At 51.3% G+C, this 20960-nt stretch overlaps 8 protein-coding genes across 8 annotated transcripts; 5 read left to right on the top strand and 3 right to left on the bottom strand.

Moving 5' to 3' along the window:
- Positions 1-292: 292 nt before the first annotated feature.
- VFPPC_12703 (ion transporter) lies at positions 293-1023 on the bottom strand (the record flags this gene model as incomplete). Its single annotated transcript, XM_018290480.1, has 2 exons — positions 293-566; positions 665-1023. 2 exons carry the CDS (start codon positions 1021-1023, stop codon positions 293-295), a joined length of 633 nt encoding a protein of 210 aa, XP_018148171.1.
- A 1108-nt stretch (positions 1024-2131) lies between these two features.
- VFPPC_00138 (rrm-type rna binding protein) lies at positions 2132-2927 on the top strand (the record flags this gene model as incomplete). The annotated part of the gene is made up of 3 exons (XM_018280224.1): positions 2132-2221; positions 2324-2580; positions 2684-2927. The coding sequence occupies 3 exons, from the start codon at positions 2132-2134 to the stop codon at positions 2925-2927; spliced, it is 591 nt and encodes a 196-aa protein (XP_018148170.1).
- Positions 2928-4075: 1148 nt separating this feature from the next.
- Positions 4076-4738, top strand: VFPPC_12702 (o-methyltransferase family 3; the record flags this gene model as incomplete). The annotated part of the gene is made up of 1 exon (XM_018290479.1): positions 4076-4738. One exon carries the CDS (start codon positions 4076-4078, stop codon positions 4736-4738), a length of 663 nt encoding a protein of 220 aa, XP_018148169.1.
- A 3413-nt stretch (positions 4739-8151) lies between these two features.
- VFPPC_12701 (E3 ubiquitin--protein ligase pub1) lies at positions 8152-11136 on the top strand (the record flags this gene model as incomplete). The annotated part of the gene is made up of 7 exons (XM_018290478.1): positions 8152-8183; positions 8299-8321; positions 8426-8464; positions 8537-8642; positions 8714-8850; positions 8932-10966; positions 11037-11136. 7 exons carry the CDS (start codon positions 8152-8154, stop codon positions 11134-11136), a joined length of 2472 nt encoding a protein of 823 aa, XP_018148168.1.
- A 1113-nt stretch (positions 11137-12249) lies between these two features.
- On the bottom strand, positions 12250-13083 carry VFPPC_00137 (mitochondrial NADH-ubiquinone oxidoreductase; the record flags this gene model as incomplete). The annotated part of the gene is made up of 3 exons (XM_018280223.1): positions 12250-12700; positions 12761-12935; positions 13071-13083. The coding sequence occupies 3 exons, from the start codon at positions 13081-13083 to the stop codon at positions 12250-12252; spliced, it is 639 nt and encodes a 212-aa protein (XP_018148167.1).
- A 187-nt stretch (positions 13084-13270) lies between these two features.
- On the top strand, positions 13271-13780 carry VFPPC_17428 (hypothetical protein; the record flags this gene model as incomplete). The annotated part of the gene is made up of 2 exons (XM_022429138.1): positions 13271-13381; positions 13625-13780. The coding sequence occupies 2 exons, from the start codon at positions 13271-13273 to the stop codon at positions 13778-13780; spliced, it is 267 nt and encodes an 88-aa protein (XP_022285845.1).
- Positions 13781-15926: 2146 nt separating this feature from the next.
- Positions 15927-17771, top strand: VFPPC_00136 (endoplasmic reticulum-resident kdel protein; the record flags this gene model as incomplete). The annotated part of the gene is made up of 1 exon (XM_018280222.1): positions 15927-17771. One exon carries the CDS (start codon positions 15927-15929, stop codon positions 17769-17771), a length of 1845 nt encoding a protein of 614 aa, XP_018148166.1.
- Positions 17772-18136: 365 nt separating this feature from the next.
- On the bottom strand, positions 18137-20459 carry VFPPC_00135 (GTPase-activating protein GYP1; the record flags this gene model as incomplete). Its single annotated transcript, XM_018280221.1, has 7 exons — positions 18137-18394; positions 18453-19318; positions 19401-19858; positions 19957-20094; positions 20168-20177; positions 20269-20290; positions 20418-20459. The coding sequence occupies 7 exons, from the start codon at positions 20457-20459 to the stop codon at positions 18137-18139; spliced, it is 1794 nt and encodes a 597-aa protein (XP_018148165.1).
- Positions 20460-20960: the final 501 nt, after the last annotated feature.

The raw sequence follows: 20960 nt of genomic DNA, 5'->3' as shown, positions 1-20960 counted from the left end.
GCTAGCATAAAGGCATCAGGCGGCGTTTTGTTATTTTTGGGAGGGACGAGGAAACCTGCATATACACACGGACACACCGTGACCCTTTTTCAAAGTTTTGTCATTGAATCGACCATTGTAACGAGTGGGGTGGTGGTAGCATAGATGGACAACTATATACATGTCTTCTTTTCTTTTTGACAAAGAAGATGGATACTATATCATCAACACCCTGTTGGGTTTATAAATGCACAAGACATAATTACAGCTCATTGTCAGTCATGATCTCATGAAGTATCGCCACTCGTGCCGGCTACTCATGACCGGAGTGCTCGTGGGATTCTATGCCCAGCTGATGTCTCAACGCCCGATTCTCATGTTCCAGTTCATCCATCTGTTGCTCTAATATTTCCAATCTCTCCGTAGCACCCATGACAACCTCCTCAGATATCTTGGCCAATCGCCACAAACGCAGCACCACAACAAGAGACCCAATAGACTCAGCAAGACCCTGGGAAGCAATATCAATAACAAAGCTCACCACAATGACAGCAGAGTCAAAGAAGTGAAACCACGAAGCAAGATATCTGCAAAAATCCCCACCATTGTCAGCGATGATTCACATACACACAAAAAAAATCAGACAGGGTGGGGAGCGTTTCATCACCAAAGGAACAAGACATACTCAAAGCCAAATGAGAACAAACAGGCCGCCAATTCAACCATGAACAAACAACTAAAGACCAACCCGGCGGTTTCCAACCCCTTTGTTACCCGCTTCACCCACTCCTCGTCATTCTGGTGCATCTCACAGGCAATCAGCTGGATGAATACGTTGGCCAGCAGGGCCATTACATCGAGCGTCACGACAAACATGACGAGGAAGTGCTTCTTGCGGGAGGAGAGCAGGACTCTGCCTCTGCGGCGGAAATGGTGGACATGGCGGGCGGCGCGTCTGGTTGAGTCTGGTTGCGAGGGGGAGGGGCGAGAGTGGCCTGGTGGGAGGAGGGGTGCCGAGGGACCAATTTGGGAGTTGTCGGACATGGTGATGTTATGACGATGTTGGGTTATACATGGGTCCGTTTGGGCTGGCGATGATGCGGCCGGAGGATGGATAGATGGATTGATGATGTTTTTGCGAGATGGGTAGATGTTTTATTGACTATAGAGGTAAACTACCTAGGTAGGTGTTGTATGTGAAACGAGCTTGTTATTTCTTTGGGCATAGCTTGGCGCGTCGCATTGAGCCACATGCCGTGACGGGGATGTGGTTGATGAGGGTGGACGTGGAGATGGACGGAATTGGCTGCGGAGGCGTTGAGTGTGAAGGGTAGTGCGGGATGCAGATGCGATTGACCAGATGTCCTGGACCCATGCGGCCATGTGTCTGGTGCTGGTCAGGTCAACTGGTTCATGTCTGTTGAAAACTGCAGGCGGTTTTAGCGAGCTTGAGCCTTGGCCATTTGATACATTGATCCAGCAGGCACTGGGGTCGCCCAGCAGACCACAAGCTGGGGGCACAGCCTTTCCTGCTATTTGCAGCTCGCAGACACCAGATATGCACCAATCAAATGACTGATTGTGACTGCCTCAGCGCATGCACGCAGCGTGGATAAACTCCGGCTCCCCAGGTTCCGTGGTCAATGTCGCGCAGCGCAGCTTGACCCTGCACCGGACAGCTCCAAGCGCCAAATCCCGTCTCGAGCCTCAAGTTTTTGTTTGTTGCTACAACCTTTTTTTTTTTTTTTCTTGCAGTTCCTGGTTTTTCCTCGTCGCACAGCACTGCGCGTTTTCGCAGCCCATCTTTCCTCATTCACAGCTATTGCTGTGCGAAGAGACTGAAAATTTCATCTACCTCGGTAAGTTGACCATGCAATCCTGATAATCACTCTGGTGGGCAGCTGGACTTCTGTAGCCTTGACCGGCAAACGGCCCAGCTGGCATTGTTTCGCATTCTTTCTTGGTCCTACCAAGGCGAAACCCATTCCACTCAATTCAGACATCCTCCTTTAGATTGCAATAATCGAAAGCATTTCCCCGTGTTTCCGCACCTTCTCCATCATCTGTCAATACGAATCCGAAAGGCTAACTCGGTCACCTCCCAAGATCCGAGTCCAATACCCGTTTTCCGCAGACTCCTGTACGAGACAAAATGTCGGACGCGAACCAGACAGAGGATAATAAGCCTGCGGCTCAGCCGGCAGAGCGTGAGCCTGAAACCGACATGACGGCCGCTGAAGAGGTGGGTTTTCTCGCACGGCGCATAAAAGAAAGATGCAAAAGAAAAAGTTTCGTTTCGTTATAGACACGCAGGGAGATACTGACAGGTATACCCTGCCGCTAGGAAGAAATCACAGCCATGAAGCGCCGCGTGGCTGAAATGGAAGAGGAGGCCAAGAAGCTGCGAGAAATGCAGGCCACTTTAGAGCAGCAGACGGCCGATCTAGCCGATGACAAGGAGTCGATTGATGCGCGGAGCATCTTTGTCGGAAACGTCGACTACTCTGCTTCACCTGAGGAGATTCAAGCCCATTTCCAGAGCTGCGGGTCGATTAACCGTGTGACTATCCTCTTGGATAAGTTTACCGGCCAGCCAAAGGGGTAAGTCGGATTCCAGGGCTTTGTCCCTCCCTTTTTTTCCTTTTTGCATCAATTTATTGGTGTCTGGGGCAAAATAACGATGGGGACTAATGGAGTCATGCAGATATGCCTATGTTGAGTTTACGGAACCCAGCTTGGTCGCCCAGGCCCTCGTCCTAAACGAAAGCGTGTTCAAGGGCCGCAACATCAAGGTCACGCCCAAGCGAACCAATGTTCCCGGCATGAGTCGAGGGCGTGGACGCGGAGGGTTCCGTGGAGGTCGAGGTTTTGGCGGCCGAGGTTTCCCTCGTGGTGGCTACCGTGGCGGATATAGAGGTCGTGGCCGGGGAGCTCACGCGCCTTACTAGGAACAGGGAAGCGAGTCTATCCCTGGACCAGCGGCTGCCGGTGAACTGTGGATGCCACCAGCTGGAGGCTCGATGTTATAAAAGAGCGACTCTTGTAGAAATTTAATGGGCTTGGCTTGTTGGTTGGGTCTGGGGATGGGCACAGAGATGGGAAAGCCTATGGGTTGATGGGAGCTATTTCCCATGCCATGGAGATGATGCAGGAATTTCAAGTAGACTGAGAGAAGGAAAGGAGACTCATAATACAGGCAAGGGGAGGGCAATCAGTCGTGTAAAGTACAGCACCGCAAGGAGGGGGGCTATCGTATGGGTTACGACCTGGAGTTTTAGGAACTGGTTTGATTTGGAACGATTTGCTGGATTTAGCTGCAATAGCAAAGACAGACGCTTACCAAAGGTTAACGTTGCCGTGAATGAATATACTGTGGTCATTTTAAGACGGGCTAATATGTTTTCGAGGACATTGCCTCGTTACCCTACCTTCTATAGCAATGAGTATCCAACGACATGGACACACCAAGTAGGTCCTTGAAGTATTTCAAATCTAAACCAACGTACACGATATCAAGGAGATGAGAGCAGTGTGTTTTATGTTATCAACGCCTAATGCTGCAATCCCCAAAGTAGCACATCAATCTCAGCCGTGACCTACACAACCCAACATTCAAGCTCACCAAATCAACCCCGACTAATTCCACCAATGTATTCATTCCACACGGCTACATATGAGTCACTCGCCCCATTTTCATCTCACCCATCCAACAGCAGCGCACGAGCTCCAACTAACAGTGATTATAGCCTCAAGTCCACCTTCATGTTGTCTTATCAGATGGATTCCGCTGGGACGCCGAGTGGGGAAACGCCGATGTGGGGATGTAAATCCGAACACCAAAGTCCGACTTGCATCGTGATGAAACGTCCTCTCATTAAATGCAGATGTACTTGCCGTAGTAGAAACTTGGTTGTTCATGCTGGACACGCTGATGAACCATGGTAATCACAAACAGGCTCGTAAATCCGTGTAACTCCTCAACACTCACGCTACACCTATATAAACCGCAAGTAATCGCTTCTCATCCATACTGAATCTCTATATCCCCAAAACCCACCACATATCCCAAACAAGAAGCACATCCAAAACCTACAAAATGCCCATCCCAAACACCACCCTCCTCTCCCTCATCGAAGACACCGCCGAGCAACACCTCACCACCCCAGACCAACACCTCACCCACGCCCTCGCCAACTCAGCCCAGCACAACCTCCCGTCCATATCCATCACCCCCCTCCAAGGCCAACACCTCTCCCTCCTCGCGCAGCTCACGCACGCGCAGTCCGTCCTCGAAATCGGCACCCTGGGCGGCTACTCGACCATCTGGTTCGCCAAGACGGGCGCCCGGGTGACCAGCATCGAAATCGACCCCAAGCACCGGGCCGTGGCGCTCGAGAACCTCCACCACGCAGGGCTGGACGCGAACATCGTGCTCGGGGCGGCGCTCGACGTCCTGCCCAGGCTGTATGAGGCGGGTGACAGGTTCGACTTTGTCTTTGTGGATGCGGACTGGGGGGAGCAGTGGGAGTACTTTGACTGGGCGGCCAAGTTGACGAGGAAGGGGGGCGCAATCTACGTTGATAATGTGGTGCAGATGATGATGGGGGATGGGGAGGATGGTGTGAAGAGCGAGGGAAGTTTGGTGGTGAGGGCTGGGAAGGATGAGAGGGTGAGGGCGACTTTGGTGCCGACTATTTCGGCGCATAAGAATCCGGGGAATGCGTTTATTGATGGGTTTCTGTTGGCGATTGTGCTTTGATTTGGCACTTATAAAGTTGTACGTGATGCTTGCTGATGGGTTGGGGTTATCAATCCAAGTTGGAATTTTGGATTATGTCATTCGCCTTTATAATAATATAAGTACGTGTTCGTTTTGCTATTTTCTTAGACTTTTTTTACTTGAGGATGGATTCTATTCTCGTTCGTTTTTTTTATAATTTACGACGAGCTGCATTTATTATTTTACAATTATGAAGCACTCTTGACATGGAAACCAGGGTCTTGTCCTATCGCCATGCCTCGAACCATTTGATATCACTCGGCAAACGGCCGACGGACGAAAATCGCACCTCCGAAGTGCAGAGTAGACAAACAAATACACCTCCACACATCATGTTAATCCCAGCTCGCCATTAGGCAGCAGTCTACATGTCCAGTGTTTTTCATAATACTTCTGGTGCTCAGGCAATATCGTCTCATCGTCTCCAAGGACCCATAGCCATCAATACCCCATGCCGTGATCGGGACGCTCACCCGACGCCCAATGACACCCGCCGGCCCTGCTAAAGTAGAGTGGGCAAGACCTTTGATCCCTGTAGGAGGCCCCCGGGTACATTTGCCATGGATGCCTTGTTTTGTATGGAGTAAAATGTCAATGAATCCAGTCACTCGAACTTGCCCACAACTTGGTCAAGCACCAGACCCCGGCTTGTGCTAGGAGGATTAAATGTTAAGCGCCTAGAGTGGCAAATGCCGTCTGTTCCGCATGAAAGGCGCGCCTATACACAGAGAAACAGGTCAACGAAGCACCAGTAGCTCTATGCTCCACGGCATCTTCGTTCTAGGGTTGCTGAATGCGGAATTGTTGCTATTTACGGCATGCATTTTGTTTGGCAGCCGTTGTCTGGGACCTTTGGGCAAGTCGCAGATCAGCCATATGCATACATTAACCAGGGCCTCCCAAGACTAGATCCAGCATCCAGTCTCGGCCAGTGGAGTCAGGGCAGTGGCGTTGGAGCAAGCTTTTCGTTTTCCACTGTCGATTGCCAGTGTTTTCTGATCCCTGAGGTGGCAAGAACTGGCCACCAACTTCAATGTGCAACACCGGTGCGCTGAGTACCCGGTGGATATGGGGAGACTCCGCCATCCGACAACGAACTCGTTTTCCGAAAGAGTCGAGCGTGGGTGTTATGCCTTGCCCCAGTAATAAACTAGCCTTTCGCTTTGCTCGTAGAGACAATAATTACTGATACGTCTGCCCAAGTATGGCCAAGAGTTGGCGCCATGCTACACGGGCCGTCTTGACTCTTGAAACCGTACCCCTGTGTCGCGCCGTGGTTATCCAACGCAACCTGCAGCATGTTCGCTTTGCATTGAGAGTGTCCGCCAGGCGTTAAAACGTCGGGTGCAAACAGGTTGAAAGGATGCCTGGTCCGAGCATTTGAATGTATGCAATTTGCGTGGTCCAGCTGATGCGGTGCGGGCACATTGATGCAAGAAGCAAATATGGCCAATGTGCTCCGTGTTGAGTGTGAAGGAGCTGCGAGTGTCTAAGCATCGATCCTGATCATGTCGAAAAGAGCACTGGTCAACGACGGCTCTTTTTTGGGTTCAGCATTGCTGTATTGGCGGCCACTGCTAGTGCACCTGTGCCGTTAAGCCGAGTGGTAAAATGGTGATTTGTGTGATTCGCCAACATCAAGCGCTGACCAGAAACCATCTTCTCATCAGATACTCCGTATAGCATAAGCCGAGAACTGGAGCACCACACAGCGCACCATACTTCCCAAGAAGCATTCAATCAGTATCGGTCCGTAATCGTAATCCTGAAGCCGAGCTGAGAAAGTGCTGACATATGGATTTGGAGGTGTTCCGTCCTGGGCTGCGCTCCTGTGCCGTCCTGCACCGCGCCTCGCCGCCAAAGCTTCAAGGTGTCTGGTCAACTGGTGGATATGTTCTTGAATCTTGACCCTGTTGGTGGCAACAGCAAACCTCCACCATCTTGGGTCTGGTTTGCTGGAGGCTCCAGATGTGACATGTCGATGCGAAGCATTGAATGGTCGAGAATTTTCCCAAAGGTAACCTCCTTGTGCCCTCCGCCATCAATTCAGTCATCATAGATGTCAATGATGCCCTAGCTGGAGGCTACTCCGGACCGCTCTTGCCATAATTTCACCCAACGGTGTTCGAGCTGCGGAGTGCAGACATTGAAACGTCAAGTAGCCTAGATAGTAAGGAACTTGGGAGCATTGCATCAAACCCTTGATTACTATGTGATCGTATTTGATTATTTGATATTTTATCTGTCCTTGGGCAATTGTGGCTGTTCGAGATGGCCTGCAGGTCGTTCTGTCATCTAACACGCCGGGAGTGTTGCGCCCCAGACCCAAGCCGCGTTCCGTCTTCCAGTCTGGTCGGCAGCAACGGCCAAGGATGTCTGGTAGCACCGTGTATCGCTTTGGCCCCGCCACCACCTCCTTGTCAATGTCAATGTTAAGGCTGTGCTCGTGCTGGTGCTTCTTAATCCTTTGTAATCACTCTCACCAGACCTTTTACCTCAAAAATCAGTGACTGACTAAAACTGCAACACCCTGGCAACATTGAAAACCCCCATCTATATTTTTCTTGGCCATCTCCCCACCCACCTCTTGAACCTTGAAGACTGGAACATTCAATATTGAACCCGACTTACTTACTGGGTACCTAGGTACGTTGCCGTTGCCCCCGCCAAAGTCGCCCACCCCGCCATCAACCCTGTCACGTGTTGCTTATCTCTTGGCTTCTGCCCTGCAGTGTTGTACGGAGTGACTCCAACCAAGGCCGGCTGGGAAGTGACTGTGAGGGAGATTGATTGACGATTGATTGATCTGTTGGAGCGGGGGACATTCGGATTTTTCAGAGTCAAGAGTGTCTGGTCTGGCCTGGTGCATCGAGCTGCACAGCACTGGCCAGAGGTTGACACTAAGTCAAGGAGGAGTCAAGTACAGAGTCTGGTAGGCGCCAGGCTGGTCGTAGAGGGGCCAGGCCTTGCTGGTTTGTGGCCACTACCAGACTTTTAGTTGACTCAACTGGCACCAGTTGAGACTGGGACTCCAGTCTGCACTACTTGCACTCAACTGGCACTTGCACCCGCCAGCCGTCTGTCCACCATCCAGGCTGAACCCACTCCCACTTGACACCAGCACCAGACTGGACGTCGACGACTCGACTCGACTGTCGCTGCCACACTGCACTGCCTCAAACCTCTTCCAGCTCAACGTGCTTGCTATTCGCAAAGTCGTCGTCACTCGCATCTTCGACGCCGTCATTGCCAACCACCACCCCCTTGTGGGACCCCCGCCGTTATTGTTCTGGCTACGACTTCTTTTCTGAATTGCTCCAGCAATTCTCTCGTAACGGGCGGTTCTGCACTCATTCTCACGTCTCGTCGCAGCCAGCACGGCGACCACGATAATGAGCGCCCGCACTGAATCGGGGCTTCCAAGGTCAGTACTCTGCTTCCTATTTCCCATCCAAATTTCTTTAGCTCTCGCGAATACCATTCACTGGAGGTTGGAAAACCTACATATTCGAGAAATATCAAACTGACAGTCCGTCTAGCAAGCCGAACCTTCGCGTCACCAGTATGTCGTCAACAGCACCCCTCCTCTTCCCCGGCCTCGCTTCAGCCTCCTCAAATATCGGAATCGAACAAAACACAACAGTCATGCTAACGCCGCTGCCACAGTCATTGCCGCGGATGGCCTATACAAGAGAGATGTTTTTAGTACGTTCCCGCACATTCTGCTGAGGTGATCCTCGGACCGGCACCTCGACGCACCTTTCCTGACAACACTAGGATTTCCCGATCCCTTCGCCGTGGCGACCATCAATGGCGAACAAACCAAGACCACCACCGTCAGCAAGCGGACGCTGAACCCATACTGGAACGAAAGTTTTGACTTGTATGCAAGATAAATCTCTCTTCCCACCCTCCTATATCCCCCATCATATAACTCACCATAACGCTTTACAGTCGAGCAAATGAGGGCAGCATCTTGGCAGTCCAAGTATTCGATCAGAAGAAGTTCAAAAAGAAGGACCAAGGGTTCCTTGGTGTCATCAATATCAGGGTTGGAGATGTCATACCGGATCTTGGCCCCGACTCTGACGGTACGTCTATCTCAGTAATATACGGGTTTCGCAACTTCTCTATAGAGTAGGAAACGGGGGCTGACATTTAGCTCTGCACAGACCAGATGCTCACGAGAGATCTCAAAAAGTCGACCGATAATCTCGTCGTTCACGGAAAACTCATCATCAACCTCTCATGTAACCTGAGCACTCCAGCACGTGGCGGACAGGCATCCAGCAGTCGACCTGCCCTAACCGTTCCCGGTGCATCCAGCTCGTCTGCACTATCTGCACCTGATGGGAGACCTAGCTCATCCATGTCAAACCAGAATGGTATTCCTCCTGGTCCTCAGCTGACTTTGCCCCATCATCCGCCTCTTGTCAGCTCAAATTCTACACCTGCTCCAGCTGTCAACGGCTCGAGTTCGTCACGGCCGACCAGCCAATTGAGTCCTTTTGAGGACAACCAAGGTCGACTTCCAGCTGGCTGGGAAAGACGAGAAGATAACCTAGGACGAACATACTACGTCGACCACAACACACGCACAACTAGCTGGAATCGCCCGACTGCCAATGGCGGCGCCGAGACCCGAGAACGGGAAGCCGCTACAGCAGTCGAACGACAGCGGCATCAGAATCGTACTCTGCCCGAAGACAGGACAGGCACCAGCTCGCCGACTCCGTCGCAGCAGCAGCAGGGTGGTTCTCAGCCAGGAGGCGGTAGTCCGACTGGCCCTAGCAGCCCTTCCAATGCCAACGCCAACACAACGGTCATGCACACCGGTGCCACCAGTCCTGGCACGGGAGAACTACCACCAGGATGGGAACAAAGATGGACGCCTGAGGGCCGTCCCTATTTCGTTGACCACAATACCAGAACAACCACTTGGGTTGACCCGCGTCGTCAGCAGTATATTCGAATGTATGGCGGCCAAAACAATACGAATGGTCAAATTCAACAGCAACCCGTGTCACAGCTGGGTCCCCTGCCAAGCGGATGGGAAATGCGACTCACTAACACGGCTCGCGTGTACTTTGTCGACCATAACACCAAGACGACCACGTGGGATGATCCCCGTCTGCCTTCATCCCTGGATCAAAACGTACCTCAATATAAGCGAGACTTCAGACGCAAGCTCATCTATTTCCGATCTCAACCCGCTATGCGCATCCTCAGTGGTCAATGCCACATCAAAGTCCGTCGCGAGCACATTTTCGAGGATTCTTTTGCTGAGATTACACGTCAATCCGCCACGGACTTGAAGAAACGATTGATGATCAAGTTTGACGGAGAAGATGGTTTGGATTACGGTGGTCTGTCTCGAGAGTTCTTCTTCCTGTTGTCTCACGAGATGTTTAACCCATTCTACTGCCTTTTCGAATACTCTGCGCACGATAATTACACTCTGCAGATTAACCCCCACTCCGGCATCAACCCCGAGCACTTGAACTATTTCAAGTTCATTGGACGTGTGGTTGGCTTGGCCATTTTCCATCGGCGGTTTTTGGATGCCTTCTTTATTGGGGCGCTCTACAAGATGGTTCTGGGCAAGGCTGTCGCCCTTGCTGACATGGAAGGTGTTGATGCTGATTTCCATCGGTCTCTACAGTGGATGCTGGACAACGACATTTCTGGCGGAATTTTGGAGCAGACTTTTTCTACTGAAGACGAACGATTTGGTGTCATGACGACCGAGGATTTGATCCCCAACGGCCGAAATATCGAGGTCACCAACGAAAACAAGAAGGAGTATGTTGATCTCATGGTGAAATGGCGTATTGAGAAGCGTATTGCGGAGCAGTTCCAAGCATTCAAGGAGGGCTTCCACGAGCTCATTCCTCAGGATCTCATCAATGTGTTTGACGAACGTGAACTCGAGTTGCTTATTGGTGGCATTGCTGAGATTGATGTGGACGACTGGAAGAAGCACACGGATTACAGGGGATACACTGAGTCGGATGAGGTTATCCAGAACTTCTGGCAGACAGTTCGATCATGGGATGGGGAACAAAAGTCGCGTCTCCTGCAGTTCACCACGGGAACTTCTCGCATTCCCGTCAACGGCTTCAAAGATCTTCAGGGAAGTGATGGTCCCAGGCGATTCACCATTGAGAAAACAGGAGAGCTCACCAACCTACCTAAAGCACACACTTGGTACGTATTAATGTGTTTCTCGGATGTATTATTTCCCATGGGATACAAACTAACTGGTTTTCGCGTATAGCTTCAACCGTATCGACTTGCCTCCTTATAAAACACTGGAGACGTTGCAACAGAAGCTGACGATAGCTGTGGAGGAGACAATGGGATTTGGCCAAGAGTAAAGAGAGATCCATTGTACATTGAGAGAGCAAGGATATGTCAACTAGCGATGTTTTTTTTGTGCGGTGTCCTTCAAGCCTCCTGTGTAAAGCCATTTTGGACCTATGTTTTGTATTCACATCCTCCTCTTTCCATCCTCACATAACTTCCCTTTTTGTCCCACTTCCCCCGACATTCTCTAATTCGGCAAAGCATTCATTTTGGGTATCATGTTTTCAGTTTGGCCTTCCATGTCACCTCTGGTTATTTTGAAAAGGGGCTTCGACGCGGGTTATTTCATGGCGCTGGCGGGTTTAATTGTTATCGAGATAGGCAGAGAGCAGAGTAGAGCAGATGATACATTTATTCGTAGTCAGCGTGGCAGTCTGCAGAGAACGAAATTGAAGACTGTGCTTGCCTATTAGTGCCTTTGGTGTCTACGTATCTAGTTTAGCATCCTATCCCGTGTCCAGTGGCGTTGGTGGATGTTGACGAATCTGATGTTTGCATGTGTCTAGTGTCTAGTGTCTACTTGGTTGATATTACAGATATTTTGGGGGAATATAGGAGCCGTTTGATTTGAATGGTGGTGCTTTGATGCGGTTGACGATGTTGCGTTGGTCATGGTTGCTGTATTGGGGGGACTATTGTCGTAATTGTTGTTCAAGCAGCGATTTTGCTGTCGTGATGACCTAGCGTGTGATTATGGATATGGTGGTGTTGCCTGTATGAGTGCATTGGTAGGTAATATACGGCAGACTTCTCGTTCAAGTCTCCATCATGGCGGGGATTGGATACGAGGAGAAATGGCAACGACTTTGCGATTCCCTAAATGCAATTTCCTTGTAGGTAAGGCAAAGACAGGAAATTGACTCAATGTAGGGACCAACATTACCATCACTGTTCCTCTGGCGGTATTCAAAAGCGTGTTGTACAATTTTATTACAGTCGGTCTATATTACCGTCCTGTCCCGGTGTACACCCGATATAAAAAACAAAGGAAAGTGAACAATGCTAACTCCTGGAATTGCTTCCCTCAATCCAGCCCTCACTATATGCAGTTTGTCACTCCCCGGCACAAACCTCCCTCTTCACACCCAAAATCCATTTTGATTCCTCATCCGCCAGCAGCCCTTTTACCGTCTATACCACATTCGTGTAATCTTGGTGTTGCGCATCTTCCTCTGCAGCTGGAAAATACCGTACATCAAAGCTTCACTGGTGGGCGGGCAGCCCGGCACATAGATATCCACAGGGACGATACGATCGCAGCCCCGAACAACACTGTAGCTGTAGTGGTAGTAGCCGCCGCCGTTGGCACAGCTTCCCATGGAAATAACCCATCGCGGCTCGGGCATCTGATCGTAGACTTGGCGCAGCGCCGGAGCCATCTTGTTAGTGAGGGTGCCGGCGACAATCATGACGTCGGACTGGCGGGGGGAGGCTCGGAAGATGATTCCCAGGCGATCTTGGTCGTAACGTGGCGTGGAGAGGTGCATCATTTCGACGGCGCAGCAAGCGAGGCCAAAGGTCATAGGCCAGAGGGACGACTGGCGGGCCCAGTTGGCGATGACGTCGAGAGAGGTCCTTTTGATTAGTTAGACGGGGGATATTTCAACACCAGTGTGAGCGGGGAGGGAGTCGTACAAAGCATATTGGATAACGCCCTTGGTGCCCTCTTCGCTGGGAAGAGGAACTTCCTTACGGGGCTTGACGAGGCTCGAGCCAGCTCCGTGAGGAGTCAGTGAGCTTGCGTCTCGGCGGGAGGTGATGGGGAAGGCGGCCGCCGCGCGGAACGGAACCAGGGCAGTCGTCGGCTTGACTATTTCACAAGAGTCGCGGTTAGCATTTCCACTTTGTTGAGGTTGTTTCTGGTGTCGTGGTTCGTTCAATTGGCGAGGTAAGGCTGCTGGATGGCGGGATAGAGGGAAATTTCGGGAGGATGTCGAGAACGTACCTCGCAGGGCCATTGAGGCCGCGGATCGCGATGACGAAAGCATCTCGTCGGGTAGCGTAGATGATTGAGTCTACGCGAAGGGAGAGGAGATGGTCGTCGTCGTGCAAGAGGTGAGGTTGAAAGACGCAGTGGGCGGGTGGTTGTGGTCTATGGACGTTGGAATTGCCACCGGTTAGCGAAGCTGTGGATTTGCCTCGCTGATGGGAATTGGGGACGTTATGATTGGTCGGATGGTTGTGGGTGCGAGGTTTAACCGGTGGTGTGTGCTGGACTACCCTGTAGGAGGGAAGAGGGAGTTTGCTCGCAAGGTTGCTGTTGGTTTGCACTAGATTTAAGTGTCTTTTTGTTTTATCTTGTCTTTTGGAATATAAGTTTGATTTAAAGGTGTATAAAATATGGAATATTTGTGCTGGTTTGTTGTGGTGAAATTCGACTCTGCTGGTGTGATATCTATGACACAACCACATATCGCAGGGGTGTCATCCAGCACCCAAAAGTGTTTGCGCATATTCATCACCAGAGTCATGCACTGTCTTGGCCTACCACACTGGTAGACTTTTGATTCTCGTACTGTACTACGTTTCGCAGTGGCGATGGTCATGTTGGTCCACACAGTCTGCCCTTCTCCCGATACTGGACCAGTGCGTTGTAAGTCTGCCCCCTCCAACTTGGCTAATCTGGTGGATAGTCTGCTGAACTGTCGTGTCTAGACGCTTGAGAGTGTATGGAATGGCTGAGCACTGTATTTGTTGTTCAGGACAATCGATTTTTGAGTGTCAAGTCATGACTGCTGTGGGCACATGCCTTTGGCGTGTAACTGGCAACTTGGAACCCGACCATCTCATCGCCATCAAACTGCTGTGAGACATTGGGATATCAGAGCAGCGCGCCGGAATTTCTGCATGCCCTAGTCAACTACAGCCACTCACCTGCTCCTTATATGGCAAAGAGTGCATAATCGTATTCCACAATGACAAAATGACGCGCAACATGGCTCTGGCCAGCCAACACTCATTAGTCGACGGAACTGAGCTATATTAGTTAGTATGTAGCGCCAGCAGTTTGAACCGGTGTACCGTTGAGAAACGCGTAAAAATCCTCATCCACACGCCCACGCGAACAAAATGACCCGAAGTCATATTAAGCTTCCAATGCTTCCGAGACACCAGTTTCGAAGTTGAGTCGTGGCTGAGCATTGGGGGACAATACGAGCCCTTGCTTGGTCACGCTGGCCTTGGCCTCTGAGCGTTGCATAAGGCGCGGCTGAAATGGAGCGATAGAAATGATTCAGGAAATGGGACGGGAGCCGATAAACCGCATGGCATCTGACCCGTCACAATTGGCTTGGCTGTTATGCAGCTGAATCGGAATGATCCGTGTTGTCGACACAAGGTTTCATGCTGATTGTTGTTGGCGGCCGAATGGATGCCGAATGGATGCATCAATGCGTAGGGCTGATGGGGCGCTGCGGGAGTGGCATGTTGGCTTGGCTGCCACGATCATTGATTGCAGATGGCAATATAATTCATTGAAGCAGGGATAGTTGGTGGGTTTGGAAGAGAGTGCTGTCTTCTTTTATTATTTCAATCGATGTCCCATTTATTCGTTAGCCTGATGTCGAGGCTTTACTCAAGTACTTCAAGTAGCAGACACTACAAGCACCTTGTGCAAATGGGAGTACAAGGCCAGACGTACCTTCCTACTTTATTATGACACGTGGGGCAGGCAGTCATCCTCCAAAATGCACATTGTTGTCCGGATCCAGGTCCGGGGCACACAGAAAAGTGCGTAGGCGTCCACGTATTTGACATGTTATTCACTTACCTCTGCAGAGTGCATACACTTGACTCAATTGCTAAGACGACGATGACTTTGGGACGAAATAAGAAACCACCCTGCTGCACAACCTGCGAATTGCAGATTGTGTCCAATTCTTCCTGCACCCTGGCCGAGATGGCCCATGTCCATGTCCATGCCCCTACCCATGCCCGTGCTGACTGTGCAGGTGGTTCCAGATCTTGGCGGCCCGGGTGCACTGTTCACAGAAGCTGCCTTTTCGGATTAGCGCCGACCACGTCCGGGAAAGAGCGATGGACCAAATCATCCGGGAGACACACGACGCAACTACTCCGGCCAAGGCAAAGACTACTCCGTACATAAGCAGACTAGAGTCAAGTCTAGTGACACTGACGCAAACACAGACGGACGGACAGACGGACGGGTTACACCAATTTGATGGCCAAGACCAAGACACTACTAGCCCCTGGAATGGAAAATTGATGAATTCTCAAACCACTGTGTTACATTTGGTCGTATAATGACAAGCGTGATGGGTGATGCTACAAGACGAGATACGATAGACGACAACCAGGCTGATGCTGATCTTCTCTGCGCCAACACCAGACCAATCTTGACTAGTCTTGACCAGACCAACCCCAGCCAGAACCAGACTTTTGAACCCGTTGACCTTCCAATGCTTGCGTGTCCATCTTCCTTCTGGCGTCTTTCCTGTTCAGTGAATCCCCTGGCAGAGGCGTCTGTAGGCGTCTGCCATCAACCACTCATTCTTCATCCTGGATTGACTCGTCCCATGTCCATTCTCCATTCTCCATTCCCATTTCTCACTTTCTGCCGTCACCCGCGTCTTCCCCAAGCCACCGACGAAAGCAGCACACACATCCGTCTGGTCTGGTCTGGCTTGGCTTGGCTTGATCCATGTTACCTTTTAGCCGGCACACACTCCGTAATCCTCTTCCCATGATTTATTAATTGCAGCTTTGCCTGCCGTCCTTTGTTCTGCTTCGCAGTGCATTGCAACGGTTTCACCAACAATCAGGCCTGACAAAAGACATCAACATGTTCAAAGTGTGGAATCCGCGCCACTGGTCGTCACGCCTGGCCTTGCGCTATGTTGCCATCATCTTCATAGTGCTCTTTCTCATGGCCAATGTTGCCCTGTGGTACGATAGCAGGTTCTGGGACGGCCAGGCGCCGCGTAAGACCATTCTCAGAACCGGGGTCAAACATCCCATACGGAAACTCATGGTCGATGCCAAAGCCCGTCACGATGCCCTGCTCGCCAAACGGACATACACTGTAGAGGCTGCCGCTGTCGAATATCGCAAACGTCGACAACGACACCCGCCTCCTGGCTTTGACGATTGGTTCCACGCCGCCATGGACACCAAGGCCGTTGTCGTCGAGGAGTACTTTGACAGGATATACAAAGACTTGACGCCCTTTTGGGCCCTCGAACCAGAGCAAATCAGGAAGCGAGCCAATGCCTGGCACCATGTTGTGAAAGTGCGCAATGGCACAGCTCGTGGCGATGGCGATGTTACAGATCGTGTGCCGTGGTTGAAGCTTTGGACGGATCTCGTCGCCGAGTTTGCTGAGTACATGCCCGACGTTGACATGCCCATTAATTACATGGACGAACCGAGACTTCTGGTACCTCACGACACTATCGCGAAGCTGGTGGAAAAGGAAGGCAAAGAAAGGCAAATGGTTGAGCAAAGCAAGGTCACCAACAAGTTCAAGGGACTGGCTGCTGTCGATGCCGCCAAGCCTGATCCGTACGACCCCAAATGGTATGGTCCCAGTGAGCAGTATTGGAACCTGTTTGTCAAGACTTGCGGCCCTGATACCCCAGCCTTTGGTGTTCAGCAACTCGAAGACTTGTCTGGACCAGCCGAATATCCCCAAAACTACAGGCCTAAATACGCCTACAAGGGATATATTCAAAACTTTACAGCCTCAACCGATCCCTGCCTGCAACCCCATTTGCGACAGCTACACGGCAGCTTTATCGAACCCATCAGCCTGTCCTCTGCAGAGGAACTCATCCCCCTATTTGGTGGCTCCAAGCTCCCTATGAACAACGAGATTCTTATCCCCGGCGCCATGTACCTCGACCAAGGCGACTTTTACTCTGGTGGCGAATCGCACGGCCCTTCGTGGGATCGAAAAAAGGACGGCGTCATATGGCGCGGTGAGGGCTCTGGCGGTCGTGCCAAAGAACACAACTGGCAACACTTTCAGCGCCAGCGTCTAGTCCACCTGCTCAACGGCACAGTCGTCTCCGAAGTCGAAAAGACTGGTGCTCGAGCCAAGACGTTTGAACTTCCCTCGCAAAGCATATATCCCAGTCCTCGCCTTCACAACGGCAACCTCGGCCCATTCGCTAAAGAGATTGCCGATACAGCCTTTGTGGGACTCTGCAACCCCAAGGACTGCCCCTTCTACTACGACACCTTTTCCGTCCTGGAGCATTTACCAATGAAGAGCCAATACGAGTACAAGTTCCTCCCTGACGTTGACGGAAACTCCTTTTCTGCACGATTTCGTGGCTTCCTCCGTTCGACTAGCTTGCCACTCAAGACGACCATCTACGCAGAATGGCACGACGATCGTCTCGCCCCGTGGGTACATTTCGTCCCGTTCGACAACACATACCGGGATTTGTACCCCCTTCTCGACTACTTCTCCGACAATGGCGGCCAGGGAGACACTGCCGCCCGGTTCATCGCCGAGCAGGGTCAATCATGGTCGGAACAGGTCCTCCGGAGAGACGATATGCGCCTGTACGTGTGGAGATTACTACTAGAATGGGCGAGGGTGTGTGACGAGAATAGACACACGCTTGGTTATGTGGGCGATTTGAAGCAGACTCGTAAATGGAGGTATGCTCGCCGCTCATAGCCTCTTTTTATTTTCATTGTCGACGGCACATTTTTCTATACCCCTACGTTAATGGTACGAGCATATGGAGGCGTTTGAGGAACAAAAATAATCACTGGTTTTCTTGGTTTCAGTCTTGCACATTCTTGTACAGACATGTATTGGTTCAGCGGAGTTTGCATAGATGCCCTTGAGTTCCGTCATTTTGGATCCGGCGGTCCGTTTGGTTAGCATAGACTTTTTGTATGAATGGACGAAGAAGTATTTCATGTCTCATGAAAAATGGCCATGACTTGATGTGATTTGAACTATTGCAAAAAGAAGACCAAAAAAATGCTATGCCTTCTACATTATGCTGATATATCCCATGTACCATACACCGTATACTAAAGCTGCAAGTTTGATAACAGGGGTTTACTCGGCCCGCCCTTGAGATGCGCCGCAGACCCCTTGTATAGACTCTGCCAGATAAAGGCCTCGCTTAGAAGGAGCTCTATGTCCTTCTCGGTCCACGTCTTGGTAGGCAAGGACTGGAGGAACATCATTATTTCTTGGAAGTCCATCTTGACGAGCTTGTCGGACCATTTGACGAGGAGGGCTGCGCAGACGTAGAGGTGGAATTCGGAGAAGCCTTGCTCCTCGGCCTGTTGGTGTCAAGTGTCAGTTTAGTTGGGTGGTGGGAAAGGAGATGGACAAACGTACGAGGTAGGTGTCCCACATGCGAATGATGTTCTTGACACTTATTTCACGCATCAGGAGACAATTCATCCAGCGGAAACTGAATTGGATGAATTCCACGCCTTCTTGCTCGAGGTGCTTTGAGAGAGTCGAGTCTATTCGGGCGGTGAGATCGCGCAGCGCACCGACCTGGCGCTGGATGCCGGGCTGCGCGACAATGTAGTGGTCTTGAATGCCGTCGAGGAGCTTGGTCAGACACCAGAAGGAGTCGGCTTCTACGGCATCGAGCACCGATTTGGGCAATTGGCCGGGATCCATGCCGGTTTCAATGTTCGGATCGGCAATGTACAGGCCCAGAAATACTTGAAAGAATGGCGTCACGAGGTCGTTGATGCCCTGGACGTAGCCGCTTGCTGGGTGACGAACGGCCCAGAGGTACAAGATGCGCTCTAAGGATCGTTGCGTAGCTTCGTAGCTGTATAATTCGATGTGTGGGTTTGTTCGGGGGATGTCGATGCTGATTTGGTGCCAGATGGCTTCGTCAAGACCGCGTGCTCGTCCTGGAGAGGCTGCATTTGATCCCACTCTTTCAAAGGCTTGCCGTACCCCGTCAACGTATTCTTTCCGTTTTCTTTCTAGCGTTGCTACTCTTCTTTCGCTGTTGGTGGGTAGGTAGCTCAAGAGAAGTTGCCAGGTCATGGCACGGACTTCCTCGGGCACTCCTGACCAGGCTAGAGCGCGGAGATCTGGCAGTGATATGGATGAAGCTTGGAGGAGCTTCTTGAACTTGTTAATTCTGGTTATACGGGAATTGATGGCGTCGGCTTCTTTAGGCTTCGCGTTGCTGGGTATGGAGGGGTAATTGATGAGATGTAATGCATTCGCGGGATCTGCACTCTTGAGTTAGCCGCGGACAATCATATGGTGGTCTTGCTGGTCGTCGTGCAAGGAGACGTTGCCGTTTGTCAGTACCTTGTAATATGTCTTTATATTGTGGTCGGAGGATTTTACCCTCGCTCTTTTTGGGCATTGGGTATGTCAGTGATGGTCGCTCGACGGCGATATCGGCGCTATCCGAATGGCGCCTCCCTCCTAGGGTAAACCTTCCATCTAAAGCTGGTGACAGTGTTGCCGCATTGGCATTGGCATGGGCGTTGTTTTGGGTTGCCATCCTCTTCGTCCTCCTCTTCATGTTGGAAAGGCTGGGGAGCCCAAAATCGTCGCCGTCGTCGTCATCGTAGCCAAGCATCTCATCTTCATCGGCTTTCCAGTCATCGTTGGTATTGGAAAGGAAGTTTATGTAGCTCTTAAACGGCGGGGATGAACCTCCAGTCGACCCTCGCGGTTGCGGTGGAGGGGTTGATTCGCTTGCACGACCCTTAGCAGCAGAACTCGAAGGAGGTGTCTTGGGTCGGTTGCCCGAGAGGCTTCTAGATATTCAAAAGACGTTAGGCCAAGCTGTGCTATGCTATTTAATGCTTTGCGGGTGATGTGACGGTCGTCATGTGTTCGTATCGCGGGAACCTACAGTGAGTCGAATTTGAGCATGTCGGCATGGGAATACGCCGCGCCAACAACGAAGTTGGGATCGCGACCTGCGGGAGTCGTTACGCTTCGCTTAGGAGCATTTTCTCGAACCGGAGGTCGCCAGAACGGGGAGGCTGATCTGTACCGTACCATACCAGTGGTCAGTGTCTTGTGTCCATGGCACGAAGCTGGGGGTGTGAGGAGGAACCTACTCGGAGCGGTCTGTGCAACGGCCAAAAAGACAATTCCCAAAGTTAGAAGCAAGCCCAATTGCACAACAAAGGTGACTGTAAAGCGGATGCCATTTACATACCGACCTGGACCATTTCCTGAGGCTGTTGGTGTGGGCGGTTAGCAAGAAAAATGTGAGCATGTCAATGCTTTGGGCGCGTGCGCGATGAATTGATTCTTGGTGATGGTCGACCATGAAGCCGACGAGGGGCAAGGTACAATACAACATACCGAAGCTGCTGGCTTCTTGCCGCTGCCAGATGACGACCACATAATCACGGTTGGTCGTCAATAAAGCAGTATGGACGCCTCATTCTGCAGAGGATCAAGTTGCGCAGGTGAGGCCGGTTGGGAGCCTCGTTGCGCGAGGACTAAATCGATGAGTGACGTTGACGGATGCCAGCGTTCAATGTTGGATGTGGATGTTCAATGTTCCAGTCTCGTTTGGTCTCGTCTGGTCTGTTCCGACTTGACGGTGACAAGGCGAGGCCGACAGTGAAAGCGACAGTGGGGAAGATGGGACATTGGAGCCCTTGCCTGGTCAACTGGTCTTGTTTGGTCTCAGGCGGGCGAAGTGGATCTCGAATTGGCCCCAACTCAAACCCAATGCACTGTGCCGTCTGCTGTAGTTTGGGTCAACTGGTGGCCGCCTTCTGGAATAGCGCACTACCTTAGTGGGGCATTTCTGCCAGAGCCCGCTATCGTCCGCTGTAAACCCCAAGTCCAACCATTCCATTGGGCCATGGGGAAGGCAAATGCCGAGAGTTGACAGAC

Source organism: Pochonia chlamydosporia, chromosome 1 (assembly GCF_001653235.2).
Source record: "Pochonia chlamydosporia 170 chromosome 1, whole genome shotgun sequence".
Classification (NCBI taxonomy): Eukaryota; Fungi; Ascomycota; class Sordariomycetes; order Hypocreales; family Clavicipitaceae; genus Pochonia; species Pochonia chlamydosporia.
The sequence above is the reverse complement of the archived record's forward strand: the minus strand, read 5'-3'. Positions and strand labels throughout refer to the sequence as shown.